This window comes from Erpetoichthys calabaricus, chromosome 3 (genome assembly GCF_900747795.2).
Source record: "Erpetoichthys calabaricus chromosome 3, fErpCal1.3, whole genome shotgun sequence".
NCBI lineage: Eukaryota > Metazoa > Chordata > Cladistia > Polypteriformes > Polypteridae > Erpetoichthys > Erpetoichthys calabaricus.
The window spans coordinates 33358799-33374769 of record NC_041396.2 but is presented as its reverse complement, the minus strand read 5'-3'; the positions used below and the strand labels follow the sequence as shown (position 1 = coordinate 33374769).

The 15971-nt window shown below is 41.5% G+C and overlaps 1 protein-coding gene across 1 annotated transcript in view; it reads left to right on the top strand.

Annotated features, from left to right (window-relative positions):
• Positions 1-15971, top strand: part of itpr3 (inositol 1,4,5-trisphosphate receptor, type 3) — a 196277-nt gene that overhangs the window by 86600 nt on the left and 93706 nt on the right. The window contains exons 11-16 of the mRNA XM_028796574.2: positions 6084-6226; positions 6323-6422; positions 11227-11387; positions 13328-13469; positions 13585-13746; positions 14645-14817. Coding sequence (XP_028652407.1) covers positions 6084-6226; positions 6323-6422; positions 11227-11387; positions 13328-13469; positions 13585-13746; positions 14645-14817 — 881 coding nt within the window. The remainder of the gene's footprint in view (positions 1-6083; positions 6227-6322; positions 6423-11226; positions 11388-13327; positions 13470-13584; positions 13747-14644; positions 14818-15971) is intronic.

The following is a 15971-nucleotide window of genomic DNA, read 5'->3' as shown; positions in this document are numbered from 1 at the left end:
TTATTAATCCCAAGGGGAAATTCAATACCCATTTCGATAAACTTAAACAGCATAATCTTAATACATAATTTGCCTGCCTCCTCACTCACTCACTCACTCACGTCTGTCCGAAGTCGAATGTGCAGTCGCCTTCTGCGCCGCTGTCAGAAAAACCTCACGAGACCGAAATCCAACCCCAACATCGTGGCAGGCGGCGGATTTAGCCTACGCATGATACAACTGTCCTCAACAGGTACATTCATGACTTAAACATTTCAAAGTTCATCTCACTTCCAACATATACAAATGCCTCCAAAGAGAATATTTACTTCATCCGACGAACGTCCGTCCGACGTCGAATGCGCAGTCGCCTTCTGCGCCGCTGTCAGAAAAACCTCACGAGACCGAAATCCAACCCCAACATCGCGGCAGGCGGCGGATTTAGCCTACGCGTTATACAACTGTCTTCAACAGGTACATTCATGACTTAAACATTTCAAAGTTCGTCTCACTTCCAATTTATACAAATGCCTCTAAAGAGAAAATTTACTTCATTTCGGCAGGTGGCGGATTTAGCCTACGCATTTCGGGATTATTATTCTGAAATCCCAAATCCTTCCTCCCAGACGTAGGATATTAGCTCCAATCACAGCCAACCCTCACACTCAAAAAAATACGTAAGAACATATTATTATTAAGTACTTTCAGCTGGCGAGTGATGTGAAGGTGCAAGTTAAAGATGGGCCACATCAACGGAAATTACTACCAAACAGTGAGAGTGTCTTCACAAAAAATGTAGTCTACAGAGAGATTTTACAACTTTAGTTGCATACTGGCAGGCCTCCAGCATACAAACAAAAAACATTGTCATAGATAGCATGTCTTTTTTTAGTGTATAGTATTTTTTGCTGTGATAAAGTCACACATATCCCAAATCTCTTAGTTAATTATCATTACTTACATCACTTTCTTATTTATTTCTTACTTATCATTTGTTCTTCATACACTACTGACACAAATTCATGCCCGTTTCATCTTACGTTGTCGAAACGGGCTTTTTGTCTAGTAAACACATAATTTAAGGTAAAAATAACACAATTAAATGCCCTAAATTAAAAATTTAATTATAAAAATAATAAATGAAATACATAGATAGTGTATAATAAAATGAAATCTGCATTTACTGTACCTCCATGCTTCACAATAAGTTCCTTTGTCAACTCAATCGTCGATACTTCAACCTTCCTCTTAGGCTTCACTGCTTGCACACTCTTTCTGGATGCCATGGTTAATAGAGAGGGGTTTTATAAATAACCAAACACCCTCAAAAACTAATTTATGGTTATAAAAATCATCTTAATATGCAGAAATACAGTATAAAGAGCTGTTGCATCGCAGATAGATAACTCCTGTAGCCACAATAAATGCCTTTATTGAATAGACAAACCAGGGTGCAGTTCCTTTCTACTGCAGCTACAGCCCGTGGCACACATAAAAAACATCAATAATAACTCATAAATTTGCAATATTATTTAGGAAAATCGCAACATTTTACTCACCAAAAATTCGGATTATTTGTAAACAAAATCCATCCTCCTCTCTTTCCTCAAAAACAGTTCAATTACTCTGTCGTACAGATTATCCGTACGCTTCAGTTCCATCACGAAGTCCCTTTCTATCGCCATTGAAGCTAATGCTGCAAGTCGAACCTGCCCCGTCTTATTTCTGGCATAAGTTTTAATTCGCTTTAGGGCTGAAAATGTCCGCTTAACAGAAGCAGTGGACACGGGAATGGTCACCGCCAAACATACCAATGTGTACAGCTGCCCCATGATGCTCTCATTCAGGTTTTTCTATTACACCATCCTATCCAATCAATGGGTCTGAATACGGTGATGTTGCCATACACCTGCTAGAGGGCCCTAGTGAAACCAACTCAAAATCTGATTGGTTGAAGCAACGGTTTAATCGACATTTAGTTTGTGTTAGAGGGCCTGCAGAACGGATTGTGAAGGCCTCCTGGCAGACTTCTTTGACTTTGACCCTGCCTGGCAACAAATGATGGCTGAAATGTGATTGGTTAAAAAAAATACATGTCTGGAAGCAGGCACAGCACAACCATCGGAAAAGCTATGAAAGGAAGCGGACAGACTATTTGGAATTACTTAATAAGTATTCATGGACAAAATATAATTAACATCAGTTTGTGATTCAGATATTTTTTTAGGCCAGCAGAGAAAGCCTTGCAGGCCCTGACGGCCCGCCACTGGTATTTACACACCCTAATACAGGCAAATCCACTCAGGAGAGCTCCTATAATTGCCAGTTTAGTTAGGCAGGAGCAGAGCCGGTAAGTCAACTAGGTGGCATAGGCGGGCACCTAAGGTGCTGCCATTTGTGGGGCTGCATTTATGAAAGTTAAGGTGTGTGCTCCAGACACTAAGGGGGCACGCTATCCTTAAAGTCTGCAGAATATACACAAAGGGGCTCTGTGTGTGCTACTGAAGGGGCATGTGTTCCAGACACCAAGGAAGAGCCACTCCCAGGTCATCAAAGTCTAATACAGACTTCCCTGAAATGAGGGGCGATGTCCTTCTACCCCGCCTAGGGCTTCAAATGGGCTCCAACCAGCACTGGGCAGGAGCCAGCGGAACTGATAACCCCAGCAGCCGTAGATGGTGCCTGGTCACAGTATGTTTCTTCTCACATCCGAGGAGTATACTGTACATGTTTTATTAATTTGATGTTTTTGGCTTAACTGATTCCTCTCTTACTGACCTAATGGGTGAGATTGCCATGATGGGGCAGTGGTTAGCAGTGTCCTCTCACTGCTCCAGGAGTTTGTGCTTGAATTCCACGACTGACTGTGATGAGTTTGTGGGTTCTGTCTGTGTTATCACTGAGTGCTCCATTTCTTCTCCCAGATCCCAAAGGCATGAGTTTGGCTAGTCAAATTGACTCAGTATGAATGAGTGGATTGGCACCCTCACCAGTGCTGATTCCTGCCTTGAACCTGATGGTAAGCTCCAGCTACTGGTGACCCTGAACTGGATAAAGTGGGCTTGATAATCGATGGATGAATGGTTCAAGAAATTGACATATATCCTAGGAGGATTTATTTATTTCTATTATTTAATAAAATATTTGCTTTTATAGTTATTGATTTAGTTTTTTTTTCCTTTTAATTACACAGTCCCTTTAAATGAAACTTCCATTTCCATATGTGAGTAATTCCTAAGTAAAGCATAAATGAAATGCCAAAGATGTGCCTGCTGCAGTATGTTGCCTGACTGTGCATCACTGCATGCATATTTGTACATCAGTTGGTGGACAGGCCTCTTGTCCAGGCCTGGTCCTTGGATTACGCACAGTAAAGTTTTGATACATCTTCTTCCTCCTCTTTTGGCTGCTCCCATTAGGGGTTGCCACAGCGGATCATCTTCTTCCATATCTTTCTGTCCTCTCCATCTTGCTCTGTCACACCCATCACCTGCATGTCCTCTCTCACCACATCCGTAAACCTTCTCTTAGGCCTTCCTCTTTTCCTCTTCCCTGGCAGCTCTATCCTTAGCATCCTTCTCCCAATATACCCAGCATCTCTCCTCTGCACACGTCCAAACCAGCACAATATTGCCTCTCTGATTTGTCTCCCAACTGTCCAACTTGGGCTGACCCTCTAATGTCCTCATTTCTAATCCTGTCCATCCTCGTCACACCCAGTGCAAATCTTAGCATCTTTAACTCTGCCACCTCCAGCTCTGTCTCCTGCTTTCTGTTCAGTGCCACCGTCTCCAACCCATATAACATAGCTGGTCTGACTACCATCCTGTGGACCTTCCAGCTCAGCTTCACAAATCCTTATGATGGAAAAAGCATGGTGGAAAAAGTGGATGGAGGTTTGGCCAAGTATTTGCCATTAAGCATGTGTCATTTTGGATATACAGTAGGTCTCTGTCAAAAAATAAATGTCAATTAATAATTTACTGTAGCAAAACATTTTTTGCATTATTCTTTAGTGCAATGCACCACTTAAAATACATAATATTAATAACTATCTATCTATCTATCTAACTGCTGATTAATAAGGGACGTATGACTTGCATGCCTATATTTTTTCTTACTAGATGACAGCTAAAATATATTGCTGATTTTACACGCTGACGTGGTTTATCTTTTTATCTATACTTGCTTTTTGACGGGTTTTTGGCTTAGCTCTGCACTTTCATTTCCTTTTGTTTCTTTGCTTGGCAAAAATGTCTAAATCTCATAATTCAGAAATTGAAGCCTTCTTCCTTAAAATATTTGTCTTGCTGAGGGGTTGTTTGTTTTACTTGTTATTTTGTTAGCATATGATGCCTTTATCCAAGGTGATTTTCAAGATCGGTATTCAGCACCAGAGTTTATATAAAGATATAAAGCACCTTCAGATAACATCCTTGTTATGCTGCAGCCTTGTGCTAAACTCATTTACATAATTTTTTCCTTCATCTAACAACACTTAATACCCCAGAATGAGAAAATGAAAACAGGATTTTGGGATTTTTTGCAAATGTATTAAAAATTTAAAACTTTGAGTATTTGGACCTTTGCTATGACACATGGAATTAGAGTCAGTTGTATTCCACTCTATTTATCAACTTTAAGATGTTTCTACACCTTGTTTGGAGTCCACCTGTGGTCAGTTCAATTGATTGGACCGATTAGGAGTGGCCCACCCATCTATAGAAGGTCTCACAGTTGAGCCCAATCCTGGCCATGTGGTCAAAAGAACTGCCCTTCAACTCAACGGCCCACAGAGCTTATAGACAGGATTGTGTTGAGGAACAGATCTGGACAATACTAAAAAAAAAAAAGTCTTCAACATTGAAGGTTCCCAAGAGCACTGTGGCTTAGATTATTTTTAAACTGAATAAGTTTGGAAGAACCATGTCTCTTTCTAGAGCTGGCCACTCAGCTAAACTGAGCAATCTAAGGAGAAGTGCGATGGTAAGAGAGGTGACCAAGCTGAGCTACAGAGAACCAGTATGGAGATGGAAAAAACTTCCCGAAAGACAACCAGCACTGCAACACTCCAATATTCTGGGCTTTATGGCAGAGTGGCCAGATGACATATGAAAGCCCAATTGGAGTTTGCAAAAAGACACCTGAAAGACCCTCAGACTATGAGAAACAAGGTTCTTTGGTCTGATGAGACCAAGATTGAACTGTCTGGCCTTAATTCTGATAGTCATGTCTGGAGAAAACAAAGCACCGCTCATCACCTTTGTACCATTCCTGACACTGAAGCATTGTAGTTGGCAGCATTGTTTTTGACCAGCAGAGACTTTGAGGTTAGTCAGGGTTGAGGGAAAGCAGAGTGGAGCAAAGTACAGAGATATCCTCAATGAAAATCTGCACCAGAGCACTCGGGACCTCATACTGGGCCAAAGGTTCACCTACTAAAAGGATAGTGCCCCTCTGCACAAAGCAGAGAGAGCAGCCGGAGTGGCTTAGGGTCAACTTTAAATATCCTTGAGTGGCATTGAACCCCCTGGAGAACCCTGAAAGTAGGTGTCCATTGGTGGTCTCCACATAACCTGATAGAGCTTGAGAGGATCTGCAAAGAAGAATGGCAGGACATCCCCAAATCCATGTGTGCTGTACTGACATACAAAAGAAGACTCCAGACTAGAATCTTTGCCATAGGGGCTTCAACTAAGTGCCGAGTAAAGAGTCTGAGTGCTTATGTCAATTTAATATTTCATTTTCTTTTATTTTTAATGAGTTTGCTAAAGTTTTTGTTTTGTCATTATGGGTTATTTAGTGTTGTTTGATGAAGGAAAACATGAATTTCAATGATTTTAGCAGACAGTTTTCCTGAAGGTGCTGTATACTCCATTGTACATGTTTTCACAGTTGCAGTGCACGTATTTTAAGTGACTGGCTTAATGTCTCACAGCGACAGAGTAGTGAAGCTGAACCAAATGCCTTGTGGTTTACAATCCAAAGGCTGTGTCACTACCGCACTGCCTGCCCAAGTGAGGAGGACTTATTAGAGAAATGGAGTGTGGAAGGGCACTGTATAAAATAAATTGTGTCTGAGTGTGTGCTGTTACTCCTCGCAGGCAGATAGCAGCCGCACCTTCAAGAAGAACACAGGCGAGAACATCAAATACAAGCTAGCGGCAGTACCACATGGCAATGACATCGCCTCACTCTTTGAGCTGGACCCCACCACACTGCAGAAAAGTGACTCCTTTGTCCCCAGGTAATTTGTTATTTTTTTTTTGATTGTCCAATGTTTTGATTGTCCAGGAGCATTGAGTCTAACGTGTGTCATCGCCCTACTTTATTGCTTTTTCAGGAACTCATACGTGAGGCTCAGGCACACATGCACTAACACGTGGATCCAGAGCACCAATGTCCTCATTGATACGGAGGAGGAGAGGCCCATCCGGTTAATGGTGAGCTCAGCTAGCTGCTTTATTGTATTTGTCACAGTAATCAGGGCCACCTGGAGCTGTGGAGAGACGTCTTAACATATAGTAGAGCAGCAATGAACTTTTTGATAATTTGTTGTTCTACCGAGGGGAAATTTACATATATTTAATTGGGATTTTTAGTCAAAAATACTGAGCAACTTCAGAATGAAAACAACTCCATTGATTTCTCTAAATGTTTTGTAAATAAAAAAACAATATCAGCATTTACTGTTGTGTTATGTTTCTCAGTGGTCACTTGAAATGAGGATGGTGGTCATTATGATTGTGCCTTAGGTACAGTAGCTGAGGAGTCTAATCCTTGAGCCACAGGTTTAGTGTAGTGGAAACATAAAGTTCCATTTTGGAGCTGCTTCCATAAATCTGGTTCCTTTACCTTATGTTGTCCTAATCAGAGAGGCGGTACACCCCAAAATGACTGATTCTGACATCGCTTGTGGCACCACAGGTTCTGATTTATGACCTTGTGGCTAGAACACCTAAAGAGATTTTGTCAGAAACAGTTGTCTTTGGGTGATACATGATTAGTTGAATGGAGTCCACGTTTGAGCAGTGTTGTATAATGTACCGAACAGCTGTACCTGAGTAAAAGCAGAGATACCTGTTTCAGAAGTGACTCAAGTAAAAGTGGTCAATGAGAGACATTTTTAAATATCTGATATTAAAGGCGTGTTCACTCCTACTGTAGTTCGTTTAGTGCAGCTTGTTTGCACTCAGTTGTGATTTCTGCAATGTGTCTGCTGTGTTTTGGTAGATGTGAACACGGCAGACGTACTGGGGTGCAAACCTAAACAACTAGACTGAGACCCTTTGAGAAAAGCGTGGCCTTGGTGCTGTACTAAGTGAACCTTGGAGCAGTTTGCATGCGTTAAGAATGTAATCAGATACGGGACCAATCAAATTACAGGAAATGCTGTGCGTTATGGGTGAAATTGTGCATGCTGTGGTAGTTACACTAAGCATCTGCTGTCGGTAATCTTACTCACAGTGTAATGAGTCGAGGGCTGATGTGGAGCAATAAAAACAATAAAAAGGTATCAATAAATATGCTCATAGATAAAAATGTGACACAATTTGTATAAAACAACTCACACAATTACCAGTCGATCAGAGAATGCCTAGCACCTGATCAGTCACCTGAGAAATGCCCCTTGCGTACACAGTCATACAGAAGTTGATAAAGAAAAATCGGGAGTAGTCTCCCCTCGACTTTCTCATATACTCAGATATGGTGATGGATATTTGAGGAGTAAACCACAAGACAATGATTATATTTTTACTAGCCAACCCGCGGCGTAGCATACGCCGCATAATCACGTCACTTTTTTAATAAGTTTTAAGCACAGGGAAAAAAATGAACATTTGAAAAATCCGTAATTTAATAAACCACCAAGAAAAGTAACATTGCAACAATGCACGCTACGAACCAACATACAGTTGTCCGTGACTGAAAACTGGAGGACCGCCGTCGCACCTCCACCCCCCAGAGCGAGGGGCGGGGATGGACGGCGCTCAGGCGTGGAGGGCAGAACGGGGTGAGAGGGGAAGAACGTCCATTCCGCCCCCTCCGTCCCGGCCCCCCCGCCATTGATTGTTCTTTGCGGTTCCGGCTGCTTTTCTATACATAATCCATCAAGGCGTCCGACCATGGTAGTAGCGAGGGGGGGTGTGTACAAAGGGCAGGGACGTAATCCGTGTGAGCATATGACCTGCACTTACTGGGAATTCCTTGTTCGTGGGGAACAATTGCAAGCCCCGGTCTCCATCACGAATGGGGTTCAATGGCTTACCCACACCTGTCGGCGCCAGGTAGACACACGTTGATCCATTCAGTGTAGCGTGCGTGCAGTACCGGACATCCAAGGGCATCACAGACCTGTTAATGCTCAATCTCACGTGGTTGAAAGCCACTTGTCCCTCTAAGAAGTTGGACGCCAACCGCTCAGGGGTCACATAACTATTTAGCAGTAGGGAGTCTCGTTCGTTTTCGGAATTAACCAGACAAATCGCTCCACCGAACGGCCATGCACCACCACCCACAGAATCGAGAAAGAGCTATCAATCTGAAATCCTCTCCCGTGTTGAGTCAAATTAAGCGAAATTTGTGTGTGGTGAGTTGTTGCATCCGGGCACATGAGCAGTCACTGTGAATGCCTTGAGAGCGTGGGTGGACGCGTGCCGGGGAATAATAAGTATCTATATATCTTCTTAGATATAGAAAGCATCTAATGCAGTGTTTGGTGAATTGTTGCAGTTTGTGAGTTAGCAGTTGTGATGGTTTTACACTCCAGTACATTGCGGTGAATGCTGGTAACAGTCAGGCGGGTGGGCGGGCAGGCATTCTCGTCCCGTGCTCTTAGAGTTGGTGGGCGTGTCTCTGTATCGGTTTGAGTTATTGGGCGGTGCTCTGTCGTTCATATCCCATGTTCAGACGACTTGGTGGATTATAGTATATAGAAATTCAGCTGAAACCAAAAAGAATAATGAAAAGTCAACGTGGCTCAGTGGCGCATGTGTACTGTAGCAGAGACGAAAGCGAGTTGGTGAGTTGTTGCGTCCAGGCACATGAGCAGGCACTGTGAATGCATTGAGAGCGTGGGTGGACGTGTGCCGGGGAATAATGAGTATCTATATATCTTCTTAGATATAGAAAACATCTGATGCGGTGTTGGAGTTGGTGGGCGGGGCTTTGTGAGTTGACTGACATGGCTATTTCTTGTGTATCCCATGGTTGTCTTCCGGCAGTGTGAATGCCTCGAGAGACAGGGTGGCAGTGTTTGGTGAGTTGTTGCAGTTTGTGAGTTAAAAGCTGCGGTGGTTTTACACTCCAGTACATTGTGGTGAATGCTGGTAACAGTCAGGCGGGCAGGCGTTCTCGTCCCATGCTCTTAGAGTTGGCGGGCGTGGCTCTGTGAGTTGTCGTTGTATCTCATGCTCTTAGAGTTGGTAGGCGGGTCTCTGTGATTTTTGCGGGCATGGCTATGTCATGCGTATCCCATGGCTGTCTTGCTTGCGTATCCCATGGTTGTCTTGCTTGCCCTGTCGGCTTAGTGAATTATATATATAGATATTATGTACATTAAAGAACCATCAACAACAAATCAAATCAAATTAAGAATATACTGAAGAATTATTATTAAAAGTAAAGTTGTAATAAATGGGGCTCTGCAGCTGTATGAATAAAAGGTAAAGTATGGAAATAGCTCAAAAGTTGATAGAAATCTATGTTTGTACCTAATACTTGTATGCAAAATTAGGTTGACCTAAATGAAAGCGTACTCAAGTTATAGTGTTTACACACACACACACACACACACAGACAGACACAGACATCATTCTAAAAATGGTATTTCAGACTCAGGGAGGTCTAAGATGTCGAGATTCATCAAAATCTCGAAATGGAGATTTTCGAGGATTACAATACTTTCCCTATACTTTGTATACGAGAAAGTCAGGGAGGTCTAAAACGTTGAGATTTATCAAAATCTCAACATCGAATTTTTGGACGATTACAATACTATCCCTATACTTTGGATACGAGAAAGTAAAAATGAAAAGGGGAAAATGAAAGAAATATGAAAGGTGTAAATTCACGTGTGATTGGGTCAATCAAAATACATACAGAGGTGTCGAGGGACCAACAGCAGTGCCCTGTTAAACCATCGATCAAAGCCTTTGATCTTACACTATGAAAGTGATGGGCACAGGTGAGGTGGACGTCTTGTCAATGTGATCGCTTTTTAAGCACAATGTGGATACGCTAACATTGACATATATAGTAAATGTTAATCAAATATTATAAAATGAACATTATTAACACGTAGTTACAGGACGTAAGACAGTAGACATGTGATTTGACCTAAATTAACGTTACATTCATATGATAGGTGCTGGATAGTAACTGTGCAACATCATACAGTTAAATGAAACCCACATGACACGTCTGCTGTCATAAAACTGAAGCACATCAGTTTGACCCCTCAGGATAGTTTGCCGTCTGTTGTTAACTTTCCTGTTTGAAACATGTCCTTTTCGTACCATGTATAGTAGCACTTACTTTTCAAGTATTTTTCCAATTATTCTATAATCGCCGTTTTGCTCACAGAGCTGTGTTTGGTAAATAAAACAAATAATTACAGTAGTGATGAGAGATGACCGTATTTTAGTGCAAATGGTGCACATTTGAAGGTTTTTCCAGATTCTTCGTATATATGTGTTATTCCAAAACTTGTTGTACCTAAAGTGAGGGACACTTGTATTTTAGATAACTGAATGACCAAAGCATTGTACGTATTTGTGTAGCCCATTTTGTTTTTGGCTTAATATTTCAGTGGCAAATGTGTCTGGCAAAATATATTGGAGTAAGAGTAACCATTTGCATTTGAAAGTATAGTGAAGTAAAATTGAAATTAGACAACTTTCTAGTTTCCCCAGCATATTAAACACCAGGTCTGATTAAGTACTCGAGGGCCAACAGAGTACATTGCCTCTTAGTAGCCCCAGCATTATCACGTGAAAGTACCAGGCAGTGTTGCTTGTTCAATGGCTTCCAGTCCTATATTATAATCAACACATCCCAGTATTTCCTTTATACCTTAATGCCATCTCTTATACATCAATGGAGCCCATTGTCTTGGTGGCCAGGTTGAGTGTTTCTAGTGCCCTGACTTTCTTACTTGAAGCTGATGTTGCCCAACAATTTAGTGAATTCAAATTTGGTGGCAGTGTCTCTCCTCACGATTACTAAAACTTATCTTCACTCTTGTAGCTTGGTACCTGCCCTGCTAAAGAAGACAAGGAGGCCTTTGCAATTGTCTCGGTGCCAGTTTCTGAGATTCGTGACTTGGACTTTGCCAATGATGCCAGCTACATGCTTGGTACCATAGTGGAACACTTCAAAGAAGGATTCATCAGTCCAAATGACCGAAGGTAGTAATGATATATCTAGTCATTCTAAGGATATGACAAATTATTAGCTTCAAAGCTTTTGTCTTTTCACTTATACTTTTTATTATGTTATTATGAATATTGTAGGGGATATCCTTTCTGGGTTGATTTCTTCAAGGATCTTTTCTTGTAAATGTTATTTCCACCAGTAAGAGAGCTTTTTGTATCTTTTTGGAGGCATCACATTTATAGAGCATGGCATGAGGGTACCACAGGTAGTATTGCTGCCTTGCATCTCCATAGTCCTAGGTTGAAATTCCAGCCTTGAGTCTGTGCATATTCCCCATGTCCATGTACACTTTCTCCCTGCGCTTTAGTTCAGACATGAAGATTATGTTGGTTAGCAACCACAAATCAATGTGTTTAATAGTTTAGCCAGTGAAAGATTGCATGCTCATCCAGGATTGAATTGTGCTGTAGGTATAGGCTCTGGCATCACATGACCCCAAATCAGAATACGTGTGCTAGTAAAATGAATGAATGTTACAAGGGACAGAATGCTGACACAACAGTTAGTACTTTTGCATCATAGCCACACTGTTCTCAATTTAGAGTCTTTGTGCATTTGGTAGCTTTTCAGGTAGTCTGTTACTTTTCTTTAAGTGCTCTCCTTTCCTCGATCTCCCAAAGACATTCAGGCTAACTGAATTGCAAAGTTCATGTAATCTGTGAAGGTTTGGATCCTACCTTTGCAGATGTCCTCTAATAGGTAAAATAGGCCCAGAAAATGGATGGATTTTTTTATTTAGATAACCTCCTGCTCATGCTGTTCAATAAGATCCAAAACCCAGAATGGATTTGAGTGCTGGATACCTTCTTCCATAATGCACCATTTAAGAAATGTGGCTTCATATCTTGATTCGACAAGAAACAATAAATGGATTTCATTTCTTTAATATCCAAGAATGACATAATCAACTTTCTGAAGACTGACTGGCATATAGGTTTAGTACATATGACCCGGCCATACACCCATGGATTATCAGAATTAGAAGCCATAGAAGTGAGGGATGGATCCAGCGACTGGGAATTTATACCCTTCCCAGCCATTTGGATAAGCTTTTGTTGGTTTAAATCAGGGGTCCTCAATCACAGTCCTGGTGGGCCGCAGTGGCTGCAGGTTTTTGTTCTAACCTGATAGCTTAATTAGAAAGCAATTCTTGCCAATAATTTAATTTCATGGCTTGTTAGTTCTTTAACTCTGCTATGTCAGGTCATTCTCATATTCTGGACTTTCTTCCCCTTTCTAAGGATATCATCCAAATGATCTGAATGCTAAAATGGAGGAGTAATTCTCAGTCCTTCACTTTTTTTCTCTTCACTTTCCTTCCAAGTATTTAATTAAACCCAATAGTGCATGATGAATACACACAGAGGTCTAAATGGTAACAAGGTAACTGGAGAAATGCTGGTCTCTTTTGTCATTTGCATGTTATTGCTAATTAGTAGCAATTAAAAACCAAGACTACAGCTGTTTAAGGCTAAAATAAGCAATAAGGGTTCAAAATCTCAACGAGCGAGACAACTAAAGTGAAGCAGAAGTGTCACTTGAGCAATAAGTGCTTCTTATTAAGCAATTGGGTTGGAACAAAAACCTGCAGCCACTGCGGCCCTCCAGGACCGTGATTGAGGACCCCTGATTTAAATCATTCTTATACAATTTTAAAGCCATAAACAGCAGATTCATGTCCATTCAGGCTCTTAAAAATGTTGAAGGCCTTCTAGAAAACCTTTGAATATAGGGCAAATGACCTAAAACTAGATCTACAGTAAGTTGTTGTATCATCATATGCTAAGCAGAATCCATGTTTGTAAAGTTAATTATCGTCACTAATTTCAAATTTTCTGAAAAGGAATTGATATGTTGCTTGAGATGCTCAGATCTCCTAATCCTAATCCTGAATTTATGAACTGAAAAACAGATTTGCCATCAAGCTGTTGGAAGACTTGGTTTTCTTTGTTACGGATACCAACAATAATGGTCAAAATGTCCTAGACATTGTGGTAACTAAGCCCAACCGCGACCGTCAGAAGCTCATGAGGGAGCAGAACATTCTCAAGCAGGTGAGTCCTTTATGACATTCTACCATAGCAGCGCAGTGCATTATCCTAATCTATGCATTTGATTTCTGTCATATGAACATGAACAGTGATAAGCTGCCTGATTCTCCCCCACCAGATTTTTGGAATCCTCAATGAACCCTTTAAAGACAAAGGTGGAGACGGGCCCATGCTAAGACTAGAAGAGCTCTCTGATCAAAAGAATGCACCTTACCAGTATATGTTCCGACTTTGTTACCGTCTGCTCCGTCACTCTCAGGAAGACTACCGAAAGAACCAGGTATGGTAGACGAGACCAGGGTCTCCGACTTCTAATATTCTTGTCATGAGGACAGATTACAAATTCCTGGCTACCCTTTTTGTATTATGATCATCAGACCCTTTGTGTGGCAGTGTACTAGACACCTAGAGACCCTTAAGGCAAGGACACACACACAAGAGTTCTCATCATTGACCTTTCACAAGTACATTATGGGGATTAAAAATTTGGACTAGCTCTAATTCAACCTTTATTTATGTTGTGCCAATTGGAAGGACGGATTATAAGTTTGATGGCTGGCACTTCTGCTTAGTGATTGGCACTAAAGCCTGAGTTTGAATCCCACATCAATCACTGTGTACTTGTGCCTGTATGAGTCTGATTTTCAACATGGCAGGTTGTTCATTGTAGGCTCCTTCTTTGCTCCTGATGCTGCCCAAGGTACAAGCTGAAAGCACCACTGTAACGGAGAGAGCAAGATCAAAAAAATATATGGATAAATTAGGCCTGGACTGGTCTAGCAAACCTGTCAGATAGTTTAGAAACTTATGAATACTAATTTAGGAAATACCAATAGAATGGTTTCTGGCTTTTGGAGACCCTGAATTGTATTAAGAAGGTTATGGAGTTGGATAGATGGTTGAAAATTATAATGACATTAGTAATAAAAATTATTTAAAATCTAAAATGGATCTTTCAGCAAAGACTGTAGATATCCCATTGAGGGAATACATGGACTACCTCAAGGAGACGAGATCGTGATACTGACTGCACTGGACAAATAGAAGAAATAGCTTCACATTGATAATAGATTTGGGCATCTAAATGCAGGGTTCAAGACCCTTTCTTTTTAAAATGTGTAAATGTTAAAGATGTTTCAGGGAGCAGAGCAGTTCATACATTCTTCATTCTGTCCTAGGAAGACATAGCCAAGCAGTTTGGGGTGATGCAGTCTCAGATTGGCTATGACATTCTGGCTGAGGACACCATCACTGTGCTGCTACACAATAACCGCAAGCTGCTGGAGAAGCATATCACCAAAAAAGAGGTGGAGACCTTTGTAAGCCTGGTGAGGAAGAACAGGGAACCCAGGTGAGGCCCTAATGTCCAAAGGATGGACAATAAAAGGTGCTAATTTGCTCCCTGCTCAGGAAGACGTATTGAAATAGGTTCACAGGTTTATAATGTCACTATAGTCATATGTGCAGAGTACAGTGCTAAGCAATATGCAACACATCACCGCTCTCCAGCACCATGATCTGTGGTATTATCACCTTATCTTAAAACTTCAGCCTTCCTCACCTGAAGAATCTCAGAGCCTATTTGTTGTACCCCAGCATCATAACAAAAAGCCAACAAATATTTCATTGTACTCATAATAAATATCTTTCTTAGATATTAAAACTAGTATTAACCTAACTTTTTTTGTTAACGGCATCCATTTTTCATACAGTATACAATAAAAGAAAGCACTTGTCTATTAAATCTTCTTACTGCATAAGTACTCAGGGCAGCTGTAGGCTATGTGTACTGCTCCATAAGATTATTTTCAAACGTTTAGCACAGCTCTACTGGTTGGGCTCAAATGGTCTGAAAATGCGGAACTTCTTCACACTAAGCTCCACGGACACAAACTTGGGTCCACACAATATAGAAGGTATGCAAAAAAAACCCCAAAAAAATTGTAGCCTGCTGATCGAAAGTGAGCTCCCTCCACTCAGGTGACTGATTGGGTTTCTGACTGAGAGGTTGTCCACTTTGCAGCACGGTTGTTTCGTCTGTGACCGGCTATTCTTACCCCTCGAAGAGTTTCACCCTCCATGTCAAGGTGCTTCTCCCACTGCCTCTTCTTCACAAGTCCGACTCATAATATCAATGTAGCCGGCTTCCATTTGCTTCTGACCCACCTCATGGACTGTCCACACTGCTGTGGCTTCCGACTGACTTGAGCCAGTGAGTGTGCTTGTTCCATCTGATCGTTGCCATGCCATTTCTCACTCATGTAGATGCAACAACAAAAACAAAATTTATTTTTGTGGCATATTTTCATACAAGGGGCAGCACGGTGGCACAGTTCGCTTCCCGGGTCCTCCCTGCGTGGAGTTTGCATGTTCTCCCCGTGTCTGCATGGGTTTCCTCCGTCAGTCAGTCCAAAGACATGCAGGTTAGGTGGACTGGTAATCCTAAATTGTCCATAGTGTGTGCTTGGTGTTTTTTGTGTGTGTGTGTCCTGCGGTGGGCTGCTG